Raw genomic sequence first — 26,085 nt, forward strand, 5'->3', positions numbered from 1 at the left:
TGCACTTGGCACAACTGGGCCCACGCCAAAGGCCCATTTACCTGACCCAGTACAATTAATTAGGGCAAATTACATTTCTTCATGAAAATCTTGAGATCAAAACAAATACTGACAGTTCTTGCAAGTTTTTAGACAGATACGAAACGTATTTTTGATACTAAATCACAGACTATTATGAAGATGCAACCTCTAATGTTATAATAGCTCGTACACCATTTGTCTTATCAATTAAAGCATAACAGAATTCGAATTTCGAACAAACAACTAACACGATTTCAGAACAGAACTCATCTACTAGCCTGGATTCAAACTTGTCCAATTTCAGATCTTTAAACACAGGAATGCTTAATGATTTCATGCCAAACAAGTCAAAATATTCAACTACCAAACTAAGATAGCAGCCTTACAAACCACGGCTGAGCACAGTCCCAAAATCATAGTCAGAGTATTACACAGACTTATATCTTTAAGCATATGAACCCTAAATCTTACTAGGGGATAAGGTATTAGGGCTAACATTAGTTATAACTTAGAAAAACAGTGAATACCAAATCAACTAACATATGTAATGCTAACAAAAAGAAATCAAGATCTAAAAGGGAAATCCAATTCTATTTAAACACATTGAATCTTCAGCTTCATTTTGCACATTTCAAAGCTCAAAACGTACCTGAAACAACAGAGAAAATCAAAAGAAAACTTCAGCAAAGAAGTTTAAGTGTCAGCAGCTCTCAAAACAACAGCAAGCAAACATTTATCAACCAGCTAACACCATATCTTGAACCCAGAATAAGAATCAGCCAGTTACTTTAAATTTTTTAAAACCCAAAAGAAATCACAGAACAGCTTCAATATAGCAGTGCTTGAATGATTTTTTTTTGTATTTTTCTTCTAGTTTTTTGATACTTAACAGTGATAATTTCAGCCGTTTGTACTTTTTCAATATTCTAATCTCTAAAATCTGACTTGAAAAATGAAGAAACCTGCCTTTTATAGAGAAACTCTAGGGCAGCAGAAATGGTTCAAGATTTTACCCAATGCCCCTTTTCAAACTTTCATTTTAGCAGGTTAGTCCCCAATTTTAAGTTTTGTTTATTAAAACTAACCTCAACACCACCTTCCTAGCAGCTTCCTATTTAGTTATACAAGATATTTTTGTCTAAACTCCCCAAACTACCCTTTAAGACCCTATTATTTACCCTCCCTAGCCTGAGCCAGAACAGGCTGTCTGAATCCAAACCTAGGCCCAAAAAAAGATGGGCTTCTAATGCCCCAAGTCTGCCTTGCCATAAACCCCAAACATGATCCCAAATCAATAGGGTAATAAATCAAGAAAGGACCAAAAAGGCTCAAAGTAATCAACAGAAACCAAGCGTAATGAACCCAGCCCACTGGCTAAATCAAACTGCGATTGGCTAAGGGCAAAAAGAGAAGAGAAAAAGAAACACAGTAGAACTGGCCTAATCAAACCAACGGAAATTTAATTCAACAAAGAAACAAAAGAAAGAAGACAATCGACATGACTTGAACAAAACTTAACGGAGATAAATGAACGGAGACATGGTAAAAAGAAATGAAACCAGAATGGGAAGCAAATAGAGTTGAAAAAGAAACGGGCATACAATCAAAGGTGAAAACATGTATCGTACCAGAAACAACACGAGTGAAGTTGCTTTGATAAATCAGCTGGTCTTTGGCCTTGCATGGGATGATGAACTTCGAAACGAGTCGAAATCCATGCTAATCACTCATCCTCACGGAGAATAGTTGATTGGCATGGGTTTCGACCCATTAACAGCCCAGAAAATGACTTGATTTCTGACAAGAGGAATAAGATTAGGGGTTCGAATTTCCGGTGCCAGATTTGCGATTTGGGGGCAAAGGTGGGGATTTTTGGGGTATTTATGTTAGATTTGTGTTTCATGGGGTGTGGTGAAATTTTGGTGGAGGTTTGAGGCGGCGGCGCCGGCTGGAGATGGAGAAGAATTTGGAGGCGGCGGGTTAGGGTCCTTGATGTTGAAAGGGAGATGAATTGAAGTGAGGGGATGAAGTAAACTGGTACTAGGTTAATTGGGGTGTTCGGACACTTTTATTAAAAGAGGGGGAAGTGATCTTGGCCATTAGATCGGATGGGATGGAAGGCCAGGATTGTTTCTAAGTGGTTGAACTCAAAACGGCGTAGTTTTGATCCCATACTACGTCGTTTGAGCTGCTTAGTTGACTTGAATGGTTGGACAGGGTTTGGGGGTGATTTGGGCCGGATTTTGAACGGGTATGGGGCGGAAATATCACTTGGGCCGGCTGAATTGGCCCAAAAATCAGCCTTTTCTTCATTTTCTTTTCAATTTCCAATTCTTTTTTCTTTTCAAATTAACTTAAAAACCTAAATTAATTATTAAACTAACCTGCCAAATTAAATTAATTACTCAACATAGTATTTACACCATTTAATTAATTCTCAAATTAAAAGAAAAACTACAAGAATTTAAAGTTAAAAGTTAAAAATGCAAAATGAGTTATTTTTTGTGATTTTTTATTTTTATAAAACAATTAACTTACTATTTAACCTAAAAAATGTAAAATAAATCCTAAATGCAAACGTAGAGTATTTTTGTATTTTTCATGAATTAAATAAAATATACGTGCACAGACAAATGCAAATAATTAACAAAAATTGCTACAAAATCTACGAAATTGCAAATAATGGGAAAAATTTATTTTGCATAAATTTATGGGAGTAATTCATATAGGGCAAAAATCACGTGCTCACAGTTCGTACGAAACAATTTTCAACCACGAAAAATTGAGATTGATACAATTATATACAGAAATACGTTCACATTCGATTTGCATATGGCAAGTTTAACAGTGTTATTGCGTCATTCTGGAAAGTGGGACAGTGAGAGTAACTACGTCGATTATTCGATTGAGGGAATACTAATAAAGGAGTATGTGTCGTATAATGATTTGGTTGCATCAATTTCTAAGCAACTGGACATAGATTTGAGCTCAAAGACCATTAAAATTCAATACAAAGTAGAAGAAAATTGCACGCCAATGGAAATACACAATGATATGGGTTACAGGGTGTATGTAGAGTTGAAAAAAGAGAACAGAGAATTCGGGATGTATCCTTTGTGCATAATAACAATTGACAAAGAAGTTGTTGCCGGAGGTAGTTTAATTCAAGGCGACATTGTCCAAATAGACGAAGCAGTTCAAAGGTATAATTTTGATACATATGATACACTTGCCCTTGATGTTGTCAATTCAGGCGAACCAATTGGGGTGTTCGAACTGGACAAGATTTGATAATTTCAAAAACTAATCAAAGGGAGGTTATGGCTGGACAAGTATATAAGGATAAAGCTACATTGAAAGAGGTGATGGAGCATTACGCTATATCTGAAAGATTTCAATTCCGGGTTGATAGGTCTAATGCTATCAGGTTTGAGTGTTCTTAATTATTCATTATATTTTTTGTATATTGTATTCATGGTAGAAGTTGTAAAGCATATGTATATGTATTTAGGTGTATTTGTGAATTTTTACTTGACCTTCATTGTTGTGCGCTTTTTATTTTTTATGTATTAATAATACATGTATTGTTGTGGAGCATTACGCTGGCACAGAAGAATTGAATGTAAAATAAATTGTATGTAGATGTATTTAGCTGTATTTGTGAAAGGTTACTTGACCTTCACTGTTGTGCTTTTTTTTATTTTTTATGTATTAATAATACATGTATTCTTGTGTATTACAGTGGCTCTAACTGTTTTTTATTAAATTTATGAGTTATTTAAATGTATGCTTATAAGTATAAGCATATTCAGACATGTTTAAATGTATAACAGTGTATATATTTGTGTTGTATACTACTCTATATTCAAATTTATATGAGTGTATTTTTTGTAAGCATTTATACTGATCATATGTGTAATGATAAATTCTTTGCAGCTATGCATTATTATGTATGTCAGAAGATTGTGAATGGAGGTTTAAGGCTTCTAGCATTAAAAATCACAATTATTCAAAGTGAGAGAGTTCAATGATAAGAATACATGTCCGTTGAAGGATAAGGTGTATGAGCAACATCAGGCAAGTAGCAGCCTTATAGGTGGTATGATTAGGCCCAAGCTTACAAATCATAAGAGGAAATACACCCCAAAGGATATAATTGATAATGTGAAAACAGATTTAGGTGTGGATGTTAGTTACATGTTGGCATGGCGGGCTAAAGAAAAGGCAATGAATTTTTTGAGGGGTGAACCGGCTGATTCATACAATAAATTACCAGGATACTTGTATACAATGGATATGACATATCCTGATTCGCACATTAGAATGGTAAAATCCCCACAAGATGAGTTCAAGTATGTGTATATATCCTTGTATGTCTTTATAAAGGGGTTCGATCAATGTAGACCCATTGTGGTTGTGGATGGAAGCCACTTAAAATCGTATTACACTGGGACTTTCATCTCGGCCAGCACTTTGGACGGTGCAGGTGAGTATGCTGATTATAATGAAATATTATAATATTACTGCATATTAAATATTGAAATACATATTTATAATATGTATGTAATTTTCTTTACAGGTCATATACTTCCACTAGCACATGGTGTTATTGATTCAGAGAACGATGCTGCTTGGACGTGGTTCTTTGAGCAATTCAAGGAAGCATATGGTGAGAGCGAAAGCATGTGCATCGTTTCAGATAGGAACGAAAGTATCATCAAGTTTGTATCAAGAGTGTATCCAATTGTACCACATTTTGCTTGTATATGGCATCTTTGGAACAACGTATATAAGAAATTCAAAAAGAGTCATTCAAAGTTGAACGAGATATACTTCTCGATGGCAAAAGCATACACACAGGCTGAGTTTGACAGTCTAATGGAGAAGGTGGAGAAGGTAGATATTAGGGTGAAGGAATACTTGGAGTTAGCTGGATACGAAAAGTGGGTTAGGTTGTATGCACCTGTTAACAGGGGATGGACAATGACGTTAAATATTGCTGAGTCAATCAATGCCGCACTTGTGTGAGCAAGGGGATTGCCAACATACGACCTCCTCGAAGAAGTTAGGAAAATGTTTGGACGTTGGAATTGCAGCAATCGGAAAGAAGCTCTACAGACATACACAACGCTTGGGAAAAAATACCAGGAGATGCTTACCTTGAATGAGGCAATGTCTACACGAATGACTGTAAGTTGCCTTTTATTTATGTATCTGTTTCCTATATGTAGCCATGGTACAAGGTATTTAATTGTATATATTTCAAGGTAGCAATGGACGTTGTATCCTATGTTCATTCAAGACTACTCTCTAATATTCAGCCAGCATTGATATAGTATGTATTCTAATGTATTCAATGTATTTAACTGTATATACGTGTATGTCTTTGAATTCTGTATGTACAAATATGTTTGTATCTAATACAGTTGTATTTTAATACAAATATATATTGCGATTCTTAAAGCTAAATAAAAGTCTAATACTCTATATTAAAATCATATTTAATACGTCTATTCTTTGATATATATATGATTTGTTTCTTTAAATGTAGGTGGTGCCATCGACTGAATATTTGCATACGGTGAACGATGAAGGAAGGCATTACACCGTATGCCTCTTAGAGAGAAAATGCAGTTGTAAGCGGTTCCAAGTCGACGAATTACCGTGCCCACACGCTTGGGTTGTCCTGAAGAGCAAGTTTCTAATGCTAGAAGATTATTGCTCTGACTATTACAAACCAAAGTCTGTTGTAATGACATATGAGGTGCCCGTGTATCCTTTGCCGGACCGGAAAGAATGGAATATACCAGCACATATAGCAGATGAAGTTGTATTACCACCCAAATGGAAAAGACCTCCTGGAAGACCAAAGAAGAAGCGTGATAAGCTATTGATTGAATTGCTGCAGAAGAACATAATAAGCGTACTTGTAGAAATGCTCCACGTAGAAATTAATTCACATTCTGACTTGTATTAATGCTATAACGATTTGTCATAGATTCCGGTGTCATTTCGAATATATTCTGGATATATTTAGTTGGTGTATTAAATCTGAATACGTAATTAAAATACGACTATTATATTACTTCATGATATCTGACTATAGATGGATACAATCATTGAATACATACGATTACACTTAGTTATATATATAGGATATGATTGTATTGTAAAAAGATGTAATATTTCAATAAACAGAACTGATGATTTTTTTAATACATATCGTATATCAGAGATTGAATATGATTTCTGAATATTAAATACATGTATTCAAATACACATGAATACATATTAATACAATCTGTTATACACGTATAGATGTATAAATATGTATTGTACAAAGGTCTAAATAGACTTGAATACATATGCATACAGAAGAATACAGATTAATAAAATCAATTATATACATAAGTTGTATTCAAAATACAGCTGAATACATATTAATACAATATATTATATAAATATGTCTACATACATCTGCTGAAAATATGTAAACATAATCTGGTGAATACATATAAATACAACTTAATGAATATAGATAAATATATCCTGATGAAATACAGATGAATACAATATGGTATATTATAATATAAATGCAACCTGTCGACTTGTTATGAATGCAATAAGTTGAATACAGAGCAATACAGTAAGTTGAATACAGACTAATACAATAAGTTGAATACATATGAATACAACATCTTGCATACATATCAATACAAACTGTTGTAAACATACAAAAACAACATGTTGAAGGACAAATGAATTCAGATGCACAAAAACAGTCAATACATCGATTGGATACTTGAAATGAACGTATATAAACACTGTTGATAGAGTGAATAAATTAAAAACAATTGCTAAACTAAACACCATCTTTACCAACACACTGTCCAAAAAAATAGTATTCACAAAAACTCCTATCAAAAACTACATTCACCTAAGACTACTTTAACATTATCTTAACCGACGTATCAGAATCCGTGATGTGCCTAAGAATCTTTGAAGGTGCTTCGCTCTCGATTATGGCATCAGCGTCTATCTTCCGCATAGCATAGTCCCAAAGGAGGGTACCATATCTTTGACGGAGTAAATTGGCATCAAATTTTGTTTGTGGAACCAAACCAACGGTGCTACAAAACTCTGCATATGTCGCGACATGCACCCCATAATCCCTGAAAGAATACATTAAAAGAGTTAAAAAATAATACATATTATTAGAAAAATGATACAAGGAAGAGGATTTAATACATACATGCTCCCGAAATTTTGTTGAGACAGATTTGAAATGAAAACAACATCAAAGGGATCAGTTGGTGCCTTGTCACTATATGCTGAGTCATGAGACCAATCTATGCCTTGCTTATCTCTGTAAAAACCACTGATCGATAGATATAGAGGTACAAGCTTAGCTAGCTTATCTATCTCAGAAGCCACATAGGCATCATGCAATGCTGATCTATATGAGTCATACACTTTGATACATCTATCCTTGAATGAGACAACTGCCAATACCCAATGCAGTTTGTCCTTCAAGTTGACTGGTATCAAGACATTGTCAATAGTATGCCACGGTACATTAGCCAGCAATCTGTAGCCCCTTATGTATTCACATACTACATCCTCTTCTTTGGCTACATTTGCATTACCATCTGTATCAGCATACCTGCCGAATATTTCAGCTATTCTTGTCTTGAATATACAATCAACAGTTATATACTTGAAGTCGGGTATTTGGTTGTACTTTCCCTTCTTTCTTAAGTAGTAAAAGTTGACATCAATATGCTACATGTAAAATTGAATACATAACGTCAGTACATTGAATGAAATTCAGAAAATATCAACTGCTGAAAACAGAATTGAACACATGTATTTGTATGTTAAATATCAACTGCTGAAAACAGATTAGTAAAATTGTATGTTAATTACGTAATGCCGAATATATGTATTTATTTGATACTGAATACATTTAATAAATTGAATCTGGAAGGAGTTTATCTTACATTGTCATTCCATAGTTTACCGTCAAATAAGAGACGGTAAAACTAATTTTTTGAAGTGCTTGATCAACGCCAAAATCCAATGGTATATGCAGTGTTGACTTGTTCTTTTATAATGTTCTTCCAAATCACTTCTACAATGAATTTTAAAATACAGTATGTCTATTATTTAAATTATAAATATATTGATTAGACATACTGTGACGACCCAAAGGGTCATCACCTGTTTCCTCATTCATTCTGTGCTTCCGAGGCCTTGAAAACCTCATTTTTTTTACTTGCCTCGATTTGCGTGCGCAGTTCGGGCGCGTAGCCGGAAAGCTTTTATGTTGAAATATGTGAATTCTGTGAAAAATTTGAAGAATTTTCATATTAATATGTTTAAGGTTGACTTCGGTCAACATTTTTGGTAAACGGACCCGGACTCGAGATTGGACGGTCCCGGAAGGTCCGTAGAAAAATATGGGACTCGAGCATGTGCCCGGAGTCGAATTCCGAGGTCTAGAGCCCGAGAAATGAATTTTTCTGTGAAATTGTTTTTCTGAAATTATTAAGGAAAATGAAAATGAAAATTGATTAAAAGACTATGGTATCGGGCTCGTATTTTGGTTCCGACGCCCGGTACAAGTCTTAAATATGTGTTAAGCGCTTTCTGTAAAGTTTGGTCGAAATCGGACGTCGTTTGACGTGTTTCGGACCTAAATATCTAAAGTTTGAAGTTTATGAAGTTTGAAAGGAAAATGATGATTTTGAGGCTTGATCCAATGATTTTGAGGTTATTTTGGCGATTTGATCGCTTGAGTAAGTTTTTACGATGTTATTGAGTTAGTGTGTGTGATTGGTTAGGAGCCCCGGGGGCTCGGGAGTGAATTGGAGGTGGTTCGGGGTGTTTTTGCACTTAGAATGGTAGCAGATTTTTTCTGCAATTTTTGCTCAGTAATTTCCTCTTACGCGATCGCAATCTTCAGCCCGCGATCGCGTTCCTTTGGCTCTTTGCTCTTTCGCGTTCGCGTACTTGATCACGCGATCGCACTGCCTCAGCACTTCCTTCAATGCGTTCGCACCAATAGGGTTGCGATCGCATAGACCAAGTTTTGGACCCCCCAGTTTTCCCCTACGCGATCGCATTACAACCCACGCGATCGCGTTGCCCATTCTGTGTAACCCTTCGCGATCGCATCCCTATATCCGCGATCGCGTAGGGCAAATCCGCCCAGTTAATTTTTAAGTCAAAAACAGAACCAATGACGGGAAAAACATATCACTTCACGAACTCTTCCTTCTCCAAAGTCCTAGGGCGAATTTTAGAGCACTTCTTCATCAAAGCTTCTTGGGTAAGCATTGTTCAACTTGTTTCCTTCAATTTCCTTCATTAATTAGTGAATTCCTAGCCCTAAAAACATGAAATCAAGGTAGAAATTATGGGTTTTGGGTAGAGTAGGGTTTTGAGAATTTCGGGTGATTCAACCTCAATTTGGGGTCGAATCTTAAAACAAATTATGTATTTGGACTCGTGGGGTTATGGGTGATCGGGTTTTGGTCTGAGCCTCGAGTTTGGACCATGTGGGCCCGGTGTCTAATTTTGGTATTTTTTTTGGAAGAATGCTAGAAAATTCATATCTAGGCTATGGGATGTCGCCCTTGAGTCTTTATTGATATTATTGAATTAATCATGCCTAGATATCACTGTTTCGGAGTCGGATTGTAGAGGAAAGGCGGTCTTTGAAGGTTGATTGCTATGCTTGGGACCGAGGTAGGTGTTTGGTTTAACCCTAGCTTGAGGGAATAGGAGTTGAGTCTTGTTGCTAATTGCTATGTGATCGAGTGCGATGTATAGGCATGGTGACGAGTATCTATACATTGGTGTCTAGCATGACCGTGAGTCCTTATAATGTGATTATCATGAACTGATTGTGAATTCCATGTTTATTGGAGTATTACTATATGTTGTGAATAACATGTGAACGGTAATATGATCATTTGATTTCCTGGGAGCATAGGCTGGAATTGTGATACGAATATTGAAAGTATATGAAATGACTTGTTTCATTGAGGAGCGTTGGCTCCAGTTGTAGAACGAATTGTGACAGTACAAGTGATAATTGAACCTCTAGAGCATTTACTCGAGTTGTAAAGAGAAGAGATCATTATGTTGCCCTCTTGACGGGCTATTGTTGGGTTGTGATTCCTCTGCATTGTGTTCTTGACGGATACTAGGGTCGCTTAGGTTAATGTTTCCTTGTGTCGTGGGATGACTATAGTTATAGCTGAGATGGTTAAGTAACGTAATAGGCTAGCTATCAATGGGGTGGTTAGGTGAGGTAATTGGTTAGATATAGCTGAGATGGTTAAGTATGGTAATAGGTTGGTTATAGCTGTGGTGGTTAGATGTTGGGGCTAATGTGGTTATAGTAATCCCCTTGCCGGAATATTTGAGATGATGTTTTGTCCCCTTACTAGGAAGTCGTTATATTGTTGTTTGTGATGGAATATGAGGTAAGAGATTTCTTGGAGCTTGGGCTCCAGTGATATCCGTGGGATAAGAAAAGTAAGAAAGAGAAAGCGTTGTTGATTATTCCCTTGCCGGGACGTTTGGTTGAACTTGTTGGATTCTTTCCCTTGCCGGGATGTTTGTCAAATATTTGCTTATTTTTATGCCCCTTTATTTTGACTGTTGTTTGGGGAGTCGGACTGTTAAATGATATTGAGGATCGGGTTGCGCGCCGCAACAATGATATTGAGGATCGGGTTGCGCGCCGCAACAATGATATTGAGGATCGGGTTGCACGCCGCAACAGTAACAGGTGAGGATCGGGTTGCGCGCCGCAACAATGATACATGATAAATGATATGGGTCGGGTTGCACGCCGCAACAGTGGTATTTGTGGAGCGGGTTGCACGCCGCAACAATAGTAATTATGGAGCGGGTTGCACGCCGCAACAGTTATTGAGGCTATGCGTTTGTATTTGAGTATTGATTCTTTATTCATTGTGAACCTAGGCTGTTTTTAGTTGTTACTCTGGATCGTTGTTAATATTGTATCTCCCCTTAGCATGTTTCCCCTCCCATGTTGTTAATTACTTGGTATTCGATTTCCGCTGTATATTTATAACTGCACAGGTTTATGTGATGTCCAGTCTAGCCTCGTCACTAATTCGCCGGGGTTAGGCTAGACACTTACCAGCACATGGGGTCGGTTGTGCTGATGCTACACTTCTGTGCATTTTTGCCCAGGTCCAGGTTTTGAAGAACAGCAGCAGCAGTAGTTCGGAAGCAGGCGATTCATATTCACGAGGCTGAGGTAGCCTTGTAGGCGTCCGCAGGCCCGGCGTCTCTTCTCATTATTTTCTTTTAGACTGTTGCCTCCTTGTTTCGAGACAGACAGCTGTTATATTTCTTTCAGACCTTTGTATTTAGTTTATTCTTAGTGGTTCGTGAGTAATGTGACACCAAATCTTGGGTAGAGGTTGTTTTTGACTATTCCGCGTTTTAAATTCATCATTTTAAGACAGACTTCCGCTATTGTTCTTATTAGACTTTATGTTCTATATTAAAGTTATAAACTGTTAAAGATAATTGCTAGTAATGGAAAGGTAATTAAGTTGGCTTGCCTAGCTACCACGAGTAGGCGCCATCACGACTCTAATGGTGGGAAATCCGGGTCGTGACACATACAGAGTAAAAAACTTACTTTTGATCATGTTTAGCGAGAAGACCATCACGAACCAATTTCTCATACTCCTGAATGACTAATGTAGATGTGGTCCCGAAATCAAATCATCTTCAAATGGGTGTTTCTTGTCGAATATGGGAGTCAACTTAACTGAGGTACCTATTGTTCAGTAAAGTCATGAATACAACCATTTAATTATAGATACAAGGGGGAAGAAGATCATAACTTTATAATACATTGTTTTTTTAAATAATTTACTAACCTGCGGAGTCGAAGTTTGACTCATAAGGAGAAGAATACCATCTACTTGGACGCCGATTCCTATGAGAGGGTAATGGGGTTGCATATGCTGGATTTTTTGTTGCATGATGTATAACAATTCTAGCTTCTGGAATTTGACTTGGAAGAAACTTGTACGGCAACTCAAACTGTGATACATGTACTTCTTTGGATACACATATAGGTGGTATGCTACACAGCACCTCAGATGTATTATTCCCCTCAACTATTGCTTCATCACATACAGGATTAACATCTGAATTCTGTTAATGTATACAGATGTATATGAGTGTTTTATAAAGTGGAAAATAAACATAAACACAACAACATACATGTTTCAGTTACTGTATTCTGATAATGTATATTGTATTTTCAAGTTAATGAATATTGTATTCTGTTAAGGAATATTGTATCCTGTTAAACATAAATACAACTACATATAGATTATGTTGTATGTAGCTGTATGGAACTGTAGGTTGTATGCAACTTGAAAAGACAGTATACATTAACAGAATACAACTTGAAAATAAACATAGATACAACTACATACATGTTTCAGTTTATATATATGTATTTATATAATACTGAATACTTATGTATAAGTTAAGTAACATGTATATACTTGTATTTCAAAGTATGTATGGTGTGGTATATATGATTAATGTGAATAAATAAGAAACATATAGTCTTATTATGTTTATATAAACATAAACTAACAGAGGTTAAAAACTGTTAACCTCTAAATTCTCGCCGACGGCTATATCACTCTTTGGCTGGCCTTTGGGATTATCTTGCATGTCGGCATCAGGCAACATTTGAATACCATCATCACATGTCACCATGGGCTGATCTGCTTTAATCTAGTCAGAAATCTTCTTAAAGTTTTCATTGATCAATGTTCTTAAAGACGTGAACTCGCCCATCACCTAATCAAAATATAAAAAATTAGATAGGTGTTGGAAAAATATATGATCGTTAATTTCCAAACTGTAATGTTTACTAATGACATACAAAACTCACGTAGTCTTTGAATGAATTTAGATCATTCCTCAAAGAAGATACTTCATCTGTTTTAGAATCTGCCGGCTTCTTATCATGCAACACAGTTTGATTGACTTCAGATATACCAGCATTAGGAGTCTTGGGTTTAGTCTCTTCCTCTGAGTGATCTATAATCTGCTCTTTGCGCTTCTTGTGGGGCGGAGATGAAGAAGGTCCAACACTTGCATCATATTTCTTCCCAGGCTGAAGATGTGGTGTAGGACTAAAGTCATCAGAATCATCTACATGCTTGTCTGAATGAGTATTGGTAGGACCGTTATCTACCTCAACGCCTCCCAGAGGAATCTGAATAACAGCAAACTCTACATTGCTTGGTTGGATGTCGTTGTAAACAATCTAAAAATCGAAATTGTATGTTATATACAACCTATATTTACTTTTGATCACTGTATTGAAATGTATATTGTGTACAACTGTAGGCTGTATGCAAATGGAAATTATAGTTTGTATGCAGATGAATGGTGTGTGCAGATGAAAAATCCAGGTTGTATTTAGATGTATGTTGTATGTAGATTATATTGTACGTAGTTGTATGGAACTGTAGGTTGTATGCAACTTGAAAATACAGTACTTATTCAGATGTATGTTGTATGCAAATCTCTATACTTAGCAAATATTTTATGCAAAATTAAATTTCAGGAACTTATGAAATAGTAACTTACCATGTTTCCCTGGTCTTTGAACATGCCGTTCATCAGATAAGCATAAGTCGGTTGATTGACAGTGGTTCTCCAATTGATTAATCTGGGTACCCGATTACCAAGGCGCTTTGCAATTTTGGGGTCAACCTTTGAACAGCACTCATAAAACCAAACTTGCATGGCGAGAGGCATCCCAGCTATCTTATAGTACTTCTTGTGATAATCCATTTTCTTACTAACATATCTAATAAGGTAGCTGAATGCAAAAGTACCCCATGGATACAGAGTATCTCCCACTCTCGACCAAGTCAAAATGTAGTCGTGGGATGGTTGTGGTTTTCTTCTGTGATGAAAATATCCGTGTGTGTATGAGATACAGCAATGCTATCTTGATGGCATCCCCATCGTTGTCATCACCCCATTTCTTTTCATCAAAGCATGACAACAAAGCTTCCTTTTTTACTAGCTTTGCACCGCCAAAGTATGTCTGAACAATACGGTTGGGCACCTCTGTGTTGAACTTAAATTCATGTGGGTCACCAACACATTTGAGACCAGTGACGAGCGCAAACTCCCTGATTGAGAAGGAAATTGTTGTACCATTGACGTGTATTGAAAATACGTCATTAATACTTCCTTCTAACTGCAAAACCATGAAGCACCTGAAGAGCTGATGTTGTACCTCACACTGATCCATATCAAGGAGACTTCCAAAACAAGTAGAACTCAATAGTTTATACTGTTCTGGAGTAAGCTTTTCTTTGAGATCGGATACTATATTTGTGTTTGTATATGAACAAATATGCGGTGATAATCTTGGCGGCTGTTTCACAAACAGTTTAATTTCCTGCATACAAACAAGAGTTTAAAAAATGTTTCATATTCAGCATCAATACATAAACTCATTAAGTGTTATGAATACATATAAATACAACTAGATATAATATGAAAAATACATTGGAGTAAGAAATACATGCTGGAAGTAGTTGTGTATATATATATATATATATATATATATATATATATATATATATATATATATATATATATATATATAAATACATCAACATACGAAAATCAAATTCATACCATTGAGTACAAAACAGTGAATATCTACATACAATATGCAAGGAACACTGTAATAAGTACGGAAATACAGTGAATGTAAATTTGAATACATCTAAATACATTTAAATACAACATATAATAGACTAGGTAAGCACAACTCAGTGAATGATATTGTAAATGTGCAAATGAGTTATGGATTGTTTGAATACTTATGAATACATCTAAATACATACGAATACATCAACATACAGATAAATCACATCAATAATTATGAATACATCAATGTACACATAAATCACATCAACAACTTTGAATACATATTGATACAATAACAATTACCTTTTCGTGCCGTGTATCCGAGCTTTTTTTGCATCAACTTCCTTAACCTTGACACATGAAGCATCATTCATAGGTTTTTTCCTCTTTCCGCAACTGGAATTTTTGTTTCTTTTGAAGATTTCTCAATTTGGACTTCTTTCGATTTGTCATTGTGTAATTTAGTTCTTCTCTCTAAAGCTGTAGTTGCTGATACACCTGCAAATTCCGACTCCGCTTGAGTTATTTGCAAGGAGAGAGGGCCCATCAAAATTGAGTATTTTGGTGGGTATACCTCTGGTTACCATTTTGTGTGACGTTGAATCCGATATTGGAGAGAAAATGTTGAGCAAACAATAATAATGGTTATTGTTTAAGAAGCAAACAAAAATTTGTATCCAAATCTAAGAAGCTAAATACTTGTATCAAAATCTAAGAAGCTAAATACTTACCACAAGAACTTGTATCAGAAAATAAAATCGAGATTTTAGAGAGAAACTAACTGGGGAGTGAGAATGGGGGAGACCTAGGCAATGTGGGTGGGGGGAAGAAGTCTGAATCGTGATTTTGTGGGAGAAGAGAGTAAAGTGTATCAAAAAAGAGAAAGAGAGAGAACGTGGTTTGTGAATTTTACCGTGATTATGTGAGAGAAAACCTGAAAAAGGAGAGAGAAAAATAATAATTAGCATATATGGTGGCTTAAGGGTAGGATGTAACCATAATTAGATATTTTGCTATAAAGGGTAAAAGGTAGCTATATAATATAATTTCTTAAATTGGTATTTATTTAAAATAAATAGGGTATTAAGCTTTTCTATAGGGTGTAAAATTCCTATGATAATTTAACTTTTTGGTTTCGGGTTTCCTACTTTTATATAGCAGAGAAGATTAAAATAGAATTATAAGAGTATTCTTTGCCATTTGTCAGTAAAATTTTCTCCACAAAACGCATTTTGCCTATAGAGAATTACCTCATACAAATTTGAGATAGTACTTGAATATATTATTTGCTGTAGTGGCTAAAGTTTAGTATTTCCTATTCCCTTTACGAATAAGAGAAATGAAGAGAACATATTTACAAAAAAGGAAGAGGAACACTTGGGCATTCAGAAAACAAAACACAATAGTTAACTGGAGAACTGATGTTTTAATCAAATCAAGCCATTAAAGTAATTCATGGAAGACCCCATTCTACACGTCAAAACACTCTGTAGCTACCTAATATGGCGAAAAAGGAAAAGGCTTCACAAGTATGTATCTATGAAGAGGCAGCAAATGGTTGACAACTAGAGAATTTCAGTAAGCATATTAACTGGAGTTATGACCAAAAAAAATTACAGAACTAGCTAGACAAATTATCTAATAAACTAAGGAGACGGAGGCCAAGCAACTTAGCTTGAGAATCCTTTCCCAGGAGATTCATGAACTCCTAGTCGATTTCTGTGAACTTTGTTGCACCAAAACCTTCGCAATTTGCCAGTAGTAACCAAAACAGTTCTATCTCTACGAGCCAATGTACCTATAATATTCAACTGTTGACTCACGAAAGCATCCCGATTGAGCAGCTCAAACATCTTATCAGTGATGGGAAACAAAAAGTAAGCAAGCTGTAGATATGCAGCAACCAAACAGAAACGTGTTGGTAAAAATCAACAAGCTCGCTTGTTGAATCATTTACATTGGCATAAACAATTTGCTAGTACTGCAGAGGCTGGACTCTGTCAAAACTTGAATTTACATAAACCCAGCTTTACATATTAAGTTCCCGCATCACAATTTTTATCTCTGTTTATATCTTACAGTATGTACACAAATATGAACTGCACAGATCAGAACTCTGAAACGTGAAAATAGCAGCTGCTATCAAACAAAAACAACTGGCTTCTCATGATATATGGGTCCTCCACTCGTCGTTCGTCCCTATCCCCTAGGGGTTCATTAATTTCAATATGGTATCCTCAGACGATAGTACTCTCGAACATAGAGAAATGATGAATAGTATGCAAAGACCATACTATGCAGTACCCGAAGTGAGCAGCACTTTCAAGTTGGTTGTAATTGATGACTTGATTTGCACTGCTTCTCCATGTCCATATCATAAGATGAAAGCAGCTGCCTCTGCATCATGAATAAACTATCAATTTCAGGTAAAGAAAAGCAAATAGTTACTCTGCAAGATAAGAGGACACACTAAAAGAACCAGCAGATGCCATACCCAACCGAAAGCTCAAGGTAAGAAACCATTTAAAAGCTATCAGAGATCAGAATGCAAAGAATAATGTACTTACATGATGCTCAAAATCAGGGCTTGTAAGATTGATGGAGAGGTTTCTCATCAGCAACAATACCTGGATAAGGGCCAAGAAAAAGAATGATTAAAATTCTAAATCAATTGCAGTGGCACCACCTCCTACTTAGAGCATATGATTAATCTCTTTTCTATGGTAAACATGATTTAAGATAACTGATATATATATATATATATATATATATATATATATATATATATATATATCAATCCGTGTGTATGATAAATCAAAGGCCAAACACCCGGGTGGGGTGGAAATGATCAGGGTATTGTGGATTTGGTTTTCAGGTGCATTCTATATCTTGAAAACATCCTTTATTCACATATACAGAGATGCAAAGCAAGCCCAAACACCAATTTCAAGCCTTCCAAAACTTCTAATTATTCCCTCATATTGGCATGCTAGATCAAATGCCCACATACATGTCAACAACATGCCAAAACAAGTATTCACTAACCAAATGAAGATTGAATCTGATACTCTATGAAAATCTTATATCCAGTGCTCTGATCTTTTGCAGGCAAAGAGTTGGTAGGGATACAAGGGAGTAAAGTACACTCCTTTCCTTTCCTTCTATTATCTAAAGAGGAGAACTATTCATCGCAATAAGAAGAAATTTGAAATCCCTCCGTCCCTCTTCCCTTCCTAAGTAAATGCCAGGTAGCACACATTAATTTGATGAGAAAGGCTTTGTTGTATAGAGCATAAGAGAAAATCCTCCTTGTATGCGCATAGAAATGGCAATAATTAGGCCTTCGATAAATATAATAATGAAAGCTCAGAGGAACCTATGCGGAAGCTTTATCTTCAAAAGTACACAAAGTTCAATGTACCATGCAAATAAAGGAAAACTTAAATCACAAGAAAAAGAGTTAAGCCACAGAACTAACGAAACAGCACAGATTAGAGAGTATACCGTCTCAACATCAATGCGATCCATTTTTTTCAATTTCTGCAAGTGTCCGGTAACAGCAGGGTCGAATACGCTGCCGATGAAGTTGTATACTTGAACAAAGTCAGGCAAAACTGCAGGAACAAAAAAACAATTGATAGCAACATCAGCACTGCAAATATCAAACTAAAGCATCATGTCTATTTGAAAACCTAAAAAACTGATTAGAACAGAATCTTTTGTTCTACTTACTAAAGAGAACTGTAATTCTACAGTACTGAGTGTGAAACTAACAGGAAATAGAGCAAAGGATAAAATGGCATGAAGTAAATCAGATTCAGATCTAGCCAGAACCAAAGCAGGTAGGTGCACCAGGAAGCCATCAAATGCAGCGAGGACCATAGCAGCAGATCAAATATGCTTTAAAAATGTAGGGGGAAATGCAAAGAGAAGGAATGGCTGCATATCATACTTCGCCATCTCAAGAAACATCACACTGAAATATTGGAGGAAACTTTCTGGACCAGTACTGCAACCCACGGTTCACTAAAAAACTACACATTTTCACCAGAACAAGAAGTAGATATTGTTCAATTCTCAAATATTTCTCTGGATCACAATTCAGTGACACAGATCCAGCAGCTCACAATCAGAAACACGCAAAAGATCAGATAACAAGCAGTCTTTCATCTTGCTCATTCACAATCAGATTTCTAATTTTGTACGAGGACTCAACAACTGCAGACTTTTATCAATTAATAAGAGAGATTGTTAAGGCGAGTGATTTTCACAGACAAAAGGAGTGAAGTTCACACTGAAGAAGAAATTCATGCTGGAACACATTAAGTCTAGTGGTGAAAGGACAAACAATAAAATAGGGGAAGAGAAGATTTCAGGTACTTACAAATTGAAGCCAGTCCACTAGGTTTTAAAATAATAAAGGGAAAAGTTTCAAATTTGCCCATGTACTATTAGAAATTGAGCAACTTTACCGTCCATTAAACTTTTGGTCTAATATTATCCCCGCCTTTAGGGAAAAGTCTCATTTTTCCCCTTGACCCCTAACAGACCCAAACTTAGGGTGATGTTAAACCATAGTTAAAAGTTAAGTTTGGACCTTTTCTTCGAAAGCATTTGGACGCGTAAAGTCCACCCATTTCACGTTGGAGCTCTGTTAATGGCAAAAGCAAATACAAAATAATTTGCAAATGGCAACAGTATGAATTAGCCAAAAGCATCACGAAGGGCAAAATTCAGCATTTTCGGATAGTACATGGGCAAATGTGCACCTTTTCCCCAAAAAAATCACTCTTGGAGCCAAGGAATAGAGGCTGGAATGATGATAACCTAACTAGAGATCTAACAGAGAAATGCTTGGTTGGCAATCAATATGACAGTGCAATCATAATAACACTGATTGAAGCTGAGATCTTGAAGAAGAGCTTTTTAAGAAAGGAGATGAAGATACTCGATATCCCGGCTACAAATGTAATCAGGATTGTGGTAACTGCAACTACGCAAGGTGGCCAGTTTTAAGATATGCTGCACAGCTTTCGCACCTTATGCAGGTATTAGACCACTGGGGCGGTGCTTACCAAAAGTATTTGGTCAACACAACAAGACTCTGCCCAATCACATATTATATCCTTACCAAGAGTTTCAGCAATAAAATCTTGATTTTTAAAAGAAGTAAACTCAGAGATTTCCACTCTGGGAAAAGACAATGTAAGTAATTAAACAAGATATAAGAAACCCAAGGCATGTTCAATTTCCAGGATAATTTTGTCTCATGAAAAGATCCGGCCTTTAAGTTGATTAACTTCATTTTCTTCCAATTGTGTTGGTCGTCTTGTCAAAGATATTTTTGCCAATCTATCCTTTAGGACTTTTATCGTGCCGTTTTATTCTCCATTTTGCCATGTTATGGCCAAGTCAAGAATTTTGGGCTGCAAGTCAAGAGTCTTGCCGACAAGTTTTGGATAGCAAATGCTGCAAGGAATATTGTCAAAAGTTCTGGAACAGCTTGTCCTCCAAGCACCACTTGGTTTCCAAGTAACTCCCCCGTAAAAGGCATATGTATCATAATGTTCAATTAACTTTGAAAAAGAATGTCTCAGAAATACAATGTTCCTGTTCACCTCTTCATGTCCTTCTCAACCTCTTCCCTCCTCTTAGTTCTCTCAATTTTGGCTCATGAATTCTCCTTTCTTTCTTTTTTTGGTTGGTAATAATCATGAATTCTCCTTTCTGAACTTCCTCATTATCTGTCCAGTCTAGAAACAGGACTTCTGTAACTTATCAGTTCATATCAGGCTCGCTCTGACTTTCAATTCCATCGGTCTAACCTTTAGAAAATAACAAACTTTTCTAAGTTGTTCTCTATTGATTTAGAATCTTTATTGCAGAAGGTTAAAGAATCTATATATCAATTAGTTTTATTTTGGGTTTTTGTTGGGGAAAACCTTTTTATATTGAAAGCTTTTCTATGTTTTCCAAAACTGGGCAAGTAGAGAAAATTGTAGATCACTCTCAAAGTCAGGATATGGTGCAGCTTAAGGTTATTATTGGTGCTCTGTGCACATGGGTTTGTCTGCAATCACAAATATATACTCTCTAAGCAGTTGCCAACATCTACTGAAGCAATCCATGCAAGGTAAAGACATTTAACAAAAATGAGGTTTTCCCACATTGAACCTGCCACATCTCCTTTACTTGCTAATATCAAGATTTGCAAATTTAATAAAGTGCAGGAAACATTGCTCGACTAGACTTTTTGAATTCCTTTACCTCCATAAGGGACAAAGCAACATCTAGGAGTACAGATTGCAACAATAAACTATCCTTCAATCTCCCATCTTTTCAGTTAGGATTTTGGAAGCCAAGGGATGTTAGAGATGAGTGAGTAGAAACCTCTGTAACACAGACTTTCCGCCCTTACGGGCCAATTCGACTGTCTGTAAGTAATTTGTAGGCTACATACAGCGTTTGTCTAGCTTTAGCGTATTTCATATCAGACACCTCAAATATGAGTACAAAGACCCAATATAGATTAGCTAGAATCTAATTTGTGGATAGCATAACTTGACGAGATAAAAGTTTATGCAACAATTGTGCTCTAGTTATTATCAATACTTGGAGCAAATTAAATTGCATGACTCAACTTCATTCTAGTTATTATCAATATCTCAACTGAATTAACAACTTCAAGTAGGTCAACCACCTCTGTAGACACCAAAGGACAAAATATTGATTGAATACCGCAAACACCAAAGAAGACAAAATATTGAATACTACAGTTTTTTCAGCTATAGACCACCAATAAGCAGATGCACTGCCCAGGCTTTTAGCTTTTTTCATGTGATCAGTACAGCACCCAGACTTTAAATTAAGTAGATATCAATTTTAAAAGCATGGGATAGAGTGCATATTTAGCTAGCAATTTCATTACAGATTAGAAGTAAATAATTATAAACACGTTAAAAATAATTCGGAGTTTGGAACCAAAGTACTTGAAAATACAAATGTTCTTCTTTGACTCATAAAACAAAGGAGGAAAAAAAAGTTCTTGAATATATGTTGTGAGAGCCTCAAAGCAAATCCACCTTTCTTCTTCATCTGTGTTATGGAGATTGGTCATCATAAACATAGTTCACATTCCTTACATCTCTTACGTTTGGTATAAACAAGTACTATAGAACACAGTATAAGACACTAAGAAAAAAATATCGCTATGGTGTGGACACTTAAAAGAGTGCTATGACTTTTCAATTTATATGTATTCATATGTATAACTTTTTGATGGATCTAGAGGATCTGATAGTGACAAATTATTTGTTAACTTATAGATAGTACGATATGATAATAACTTGCAATGTGATCAAGTATACTTAACCAATACACAATAGGCATTACTAACTCATATGAAACAGATTCGGTTTATCTAGAAACTTTTCTTCCCATGAAGAGACACCACATTATATTCTTTCGAGAATTGAGATGAAATAAGAGTAACTTGTAGAAGAGACTCCACATTCATTAGAAAGAAAGAGAAAAAGGAGACCCCATACTGATCAAAATGAAAATATCAAAGAAAAACAAAGAAATTTAGAACCATCAAAAATGACACAGAACACTTCAAGAGAATGGTAGAGAGAATTACAATGGTATGTTATTGTAGGATAATATTTTACAGCCCAGAATTTTGTCTAATTTTCTAAAAGTCAACATGATAGGTTGATAGTTTTGTCATTCTGGGCTGATAATTTCTATCTTTTGAAATCCTTGCATCTACTTGATGCCTTAGTTAATGATATCCGACTTATTTCATCAAAAAAAAAAAGTCAACATGATAGGTATCTGAAGAATATCAACTTGCCTCTCAATGAAGGTCCCTGAGTCCGCTCCATCACTTCATCTGTTGATTTTGATCCTGGAGTGCTTTCATTGCTACTGCAACAATGAGTATTGGCCACAGGTTGACCTGGTTCTCTCACATTATCTATAACAGAAGAACAGACAATTACTTTAGTGCAACGTCTAAGACGCGATGGACGTGAGACAACAGCAATTAAACAAAAGTGAGCCCATCAATAACTAGACCTTTCTTCATTTGGGACAAATTGACTGGTGACACAGAGTTGTCAGTCCATGATGGCATAGATGCAACAGTAACTGGATTGCTAGGTAACAAAGAAGTATCAGGCCTTGTTACAAATCCAGGATCCGGTAATGGAAGTGAAGCTTGAAATGATGCAGTCACCGGTGAGAGAGCTGGAGCTGCCGACATATTCAGAAAGTGAATATAATTATTTCCAGGTACAGGTAGTCGTAACAAAATTAAACCACATACAAATGATTCCTACCACTTTTTGAGGCTTTCTGAGGGTAAGGATGAGCAGCTTTTCTTTTTGGCCGAGGAGGAGGTAGATGTTCATTGGTTCCGCTCTTCTGGACCTTCAGAAAATATTTTTGAGCATGGCTACGTATCTGCAAAAAGTGATCAAACTTTTTAAGACACGCTCTGGACCCGTCTCCAAAGATTCATGTATAACGCAAAACCAAAAGTATTGCTTTTGATTCGGTTCCCCTCACTTGGTCTCGGTTTTTAAATTTTAGATACGCAAGCTTCACAACCACCTGAATATGGTTTCATTTTTACAATTCGATTCTTTTGGTTTTGGCTCTGATTTTGGCTTGTGTTTGGGCATCATATTTGGATTGAGGATTCTATTTGATTAATAAACAATATGATCATATTAAGTTTGAAAGGCTATTGGATAATAGGGCAATAAAAGGGAGGGTAAACAAAACAAGTAACTAAGTGAGACAACAACAACAACAACAACAACCCAGTAAAATCCCACGAGTGGGGTCTGGGGAGGGTAGTGTGTACGCAGACCTTACCCCTACCCCGAAGGGGTAGAGAGGCTGTTTCCGAAAGACCCTTGGCTCAAGATAGGTAACTAAGTGAGAAAGATAAAAATTAGCAGCGCCTTGTCCCAGCCCAAAGAAAGAAAATGAAAAGAATCAAAACAAAAAACAAATCACAAAGACCCATATACTAAAACATCTACTGGCTTTTGTGGGGAATCACTCGTGCCACAGACATGACAGAAAATCAACTAGTATATGTGGGTGAACGTTAAATCCCATTGGATTTTCAAGCAGAGGAATATTTGATGGGTTCCTTTTTTAATTGCTAAAATAGTTGATGGGTTCTGGAGTAGCAGCCTTTGTTGGTGGCAGTTTGAAAAGCTAAAAAAGGAGAAATCTGCTCACAATGATATTCAATCTGCCCTTCTGCAGAAATGCATCTGGGTATTTGCTGCAGTACTATATTGGTACTGTTTCTTAACGAAACGTCCTTATAAAAAAAGACGATGCATCTGCTCTCCCAGATCCTTTGGAACATATGAAAGAATTGAAGACATAGGGGAAAGCTGGAAGAAAAAACTATGAGAGAGAAAAGAATGGCTGACCAAAGATGTGAAAGGCCAAAACTCTTCTATACGCACATAAGTTCTACTCTTCGGTTCAGTTAGTCCTTTTATCTTTTTCAAAAGCAGAAAATCGATTAACAATACGAACCAAATAAACCAAAAATTTTGGTTTGGTCGGTTTTCCAGTAAAAACCAAATAGTGCACCCCCTAAAGCTTATGTTAGCACAAAGAGATTTAGTGCACTTCACTTCATTCAAGAAAAGAATGGCTGACCAAAGAAGTGAAGGTCCAAACTCTTCTATACACTGATAACTTCTACTCTTCAGTTCAGTTAGTCCTTTTTTTATTTTTCAAAAGCCGAAAATCGAACAACAATATGAACCAAATAAACCAAAAAATTTGGTTTGGTCGGTTTTCCAATTAAAACCAAATAGTGCACACCCTAAAGCTTATGTTAGCACAAAGAAATTTAGTGCACTTTGTTTCATTTAAGTAAACAACTAGATCTAATCAAAAGCCACTAAGGCTTCAGAAAGTCGCTTTTAGCCTCTACTAGCCTATATTCCTTATAACAAGTGATCTATCAGCAGTATCAACTATCAAAAGGCAGAACCCATTATAACTTCATACCAGACAAACACTCCTGCCACAACTGTAAAAGATATGCACGGTGATCCTAAGAAGTTAAAAGTACTTGAAACAATCAGGATAAATCTTTAGTCACTTGGTCATCCATTTTATCCACACAAAAAAAAACTATTAATTTAGGAAAATGATAGTTAATGGTGTGAGCTCATCATCTCCCTATTAGTCATACCTATAATGACATTTCCACTTTCCTATCTTTGTGACTTAAACCTCCAACCTAATGTTGGGCTTTTTCCACAAGACTATCCCTCACTTGTTGATTATTTGCCATGTTATATTGGTAAAATTAACAGTTAAACAGGATATAGTTAACTCGGTGGTTCATTATAATGGTTAACTCGATGACAGTAACCAGTCAGTATAATAAGATGTGCATGTGCTAGGCTAACCTGATATTACCTGAATAACAGTTTTTGATCCAACAAACGCTTCAATCTTTTTCCAGTCCCGGTCGAACCTGTATGTTAACAAAACAGGTAATCAGTAAAAAGACAAACTCTTAACTCAAATGAGACACCTAATTCTTTTTGTTCTAGAATTGAGAAAATATTGGCAATAAGCAAAGTATTCACACTCACTAAAATGAAGCTATTTCGTTGGCAAACAAGACTAACCACTTCCAATAAAATGTTGAAAATATATTGACGAGAATGGAATCGCATTCAAATTCACATAACAATCCTTATATCAACTCAAATTAAAAACTCAAACTTTCAACCCTAAACCCTAGTTAAGAAAATAATAATGAAATAGAATTTAGCAATAGAAATTGTTACGAACTCACAGTTGAAGAGCTTCAAGGAACTTATCGTGCTCGGGTTCGGTCCAGCTTTCGCGAGACTTGGTAATGGTGTAGGGTTTTCGAATTTTCTTTGACGGATCATCGGAAGGCGATAACGGGTTGGAGGCCGACGCAGTTGCGGCGGTGGAAGCGATGGCGGTTGGGTTGGAGAAGGAGCCAAGATTAGGAAGGGCCATGACCATGGGATTCAAGCGGGCGGGTTGGAGTTCATGTGATGTTTAAGGCTAGCTCCTATAGACCTATAGGCTTTGTTTCGTTGCTGGTTCGGCTTTTTTGGTGTAAAGCAGATCCTGTTAATTATGCCAAACAAATTTTTTTTTTTTTTTCGCGACAGCCAAACATATGGGCTAAAAATACCCTTCACCCACTTTATTGGTTCACTTATGCCCTTTGATCGTTAGGTTAATGCTAAATTAAAAATAATTATTAATTTTTTT

At 36.1% G+C, this 26,085-nt stretch overlaps 1 protein-coding gene across 1 annotated transcript; it reads right to left on the bottom strand.

The window, feature by feature from the left end:
• Positions 1–16,310: 16,310 nt before the first annotated feature.
• LOC109217150 (protein REVEILLE 6) lies at positions 16,311–25,991 on the bottom strand. Its single transcript, XM_019381381.1, has 8 exons — positions 25,631–25,991; positions 25,246–25,303; positions 23,121–23,244; positions 22,858–23,034; positions 22,634–22,756; positions 18,283–18,392; positions 17,346–17,405; positions 16,311–17,175 (listed from the first exon to the last, which is right to left on the bottom strand). The coding sequence occupies exons 1-8, from the start codon at positions 25,828–25,830 to the stop codon at positions 17,101–17,103; spliced, it is 927 nt and encodes a 308-aa protein (XP_019236926.1). The 5' UTR covers positions 25,831–25,991; the 3' UTR covers positions 16,311–17,100.
• Positions 25,992–26,085: the final 94 nt, after the last annotated feature.

This window comes from Nicotiana attenuata, unplaced genomic scaffold (assembly GCF_001879085.1).
Source record: "Nicotiana attenuata strain UT unplaced genomic scaffold, NIATTr2, whole genome shotgun sequence".
NCBI lineage: Eukaryota > Viridiplantae > Streptophyta > Magnoliopsida > Solanales > Solanaceae > Nicotiana > Nicotiana attenuata.

What these genes read in the sequence shown, in the direction of transcription:
- LOC109217150 (XM_019381381.1), bottom strand. Translation starts at nt 25,830, where the DNA reads ATGGTCATGGCCCTTCCTAATCTTGGCTCCTTCTCCAACCCAACCGCC. An exon ending in TTCCTTGAAGCTCTTCAACT is followed by an intron (nt 25,304 to 25,630) that starts GTGAGTTCGTAA and finishes GTTAACATACAG; the next exon opens with GTTCGACCGGGACTGGAAAA. An exon ending in GATCAAAAACTGTTATTCAG is followed by an intron (nt 23,245 to 25,245) that starts GTAATATCAGGT and finishes CACTTTTTGCAG; the next exon opens with ATACGTAGCCATGCTCAAAA.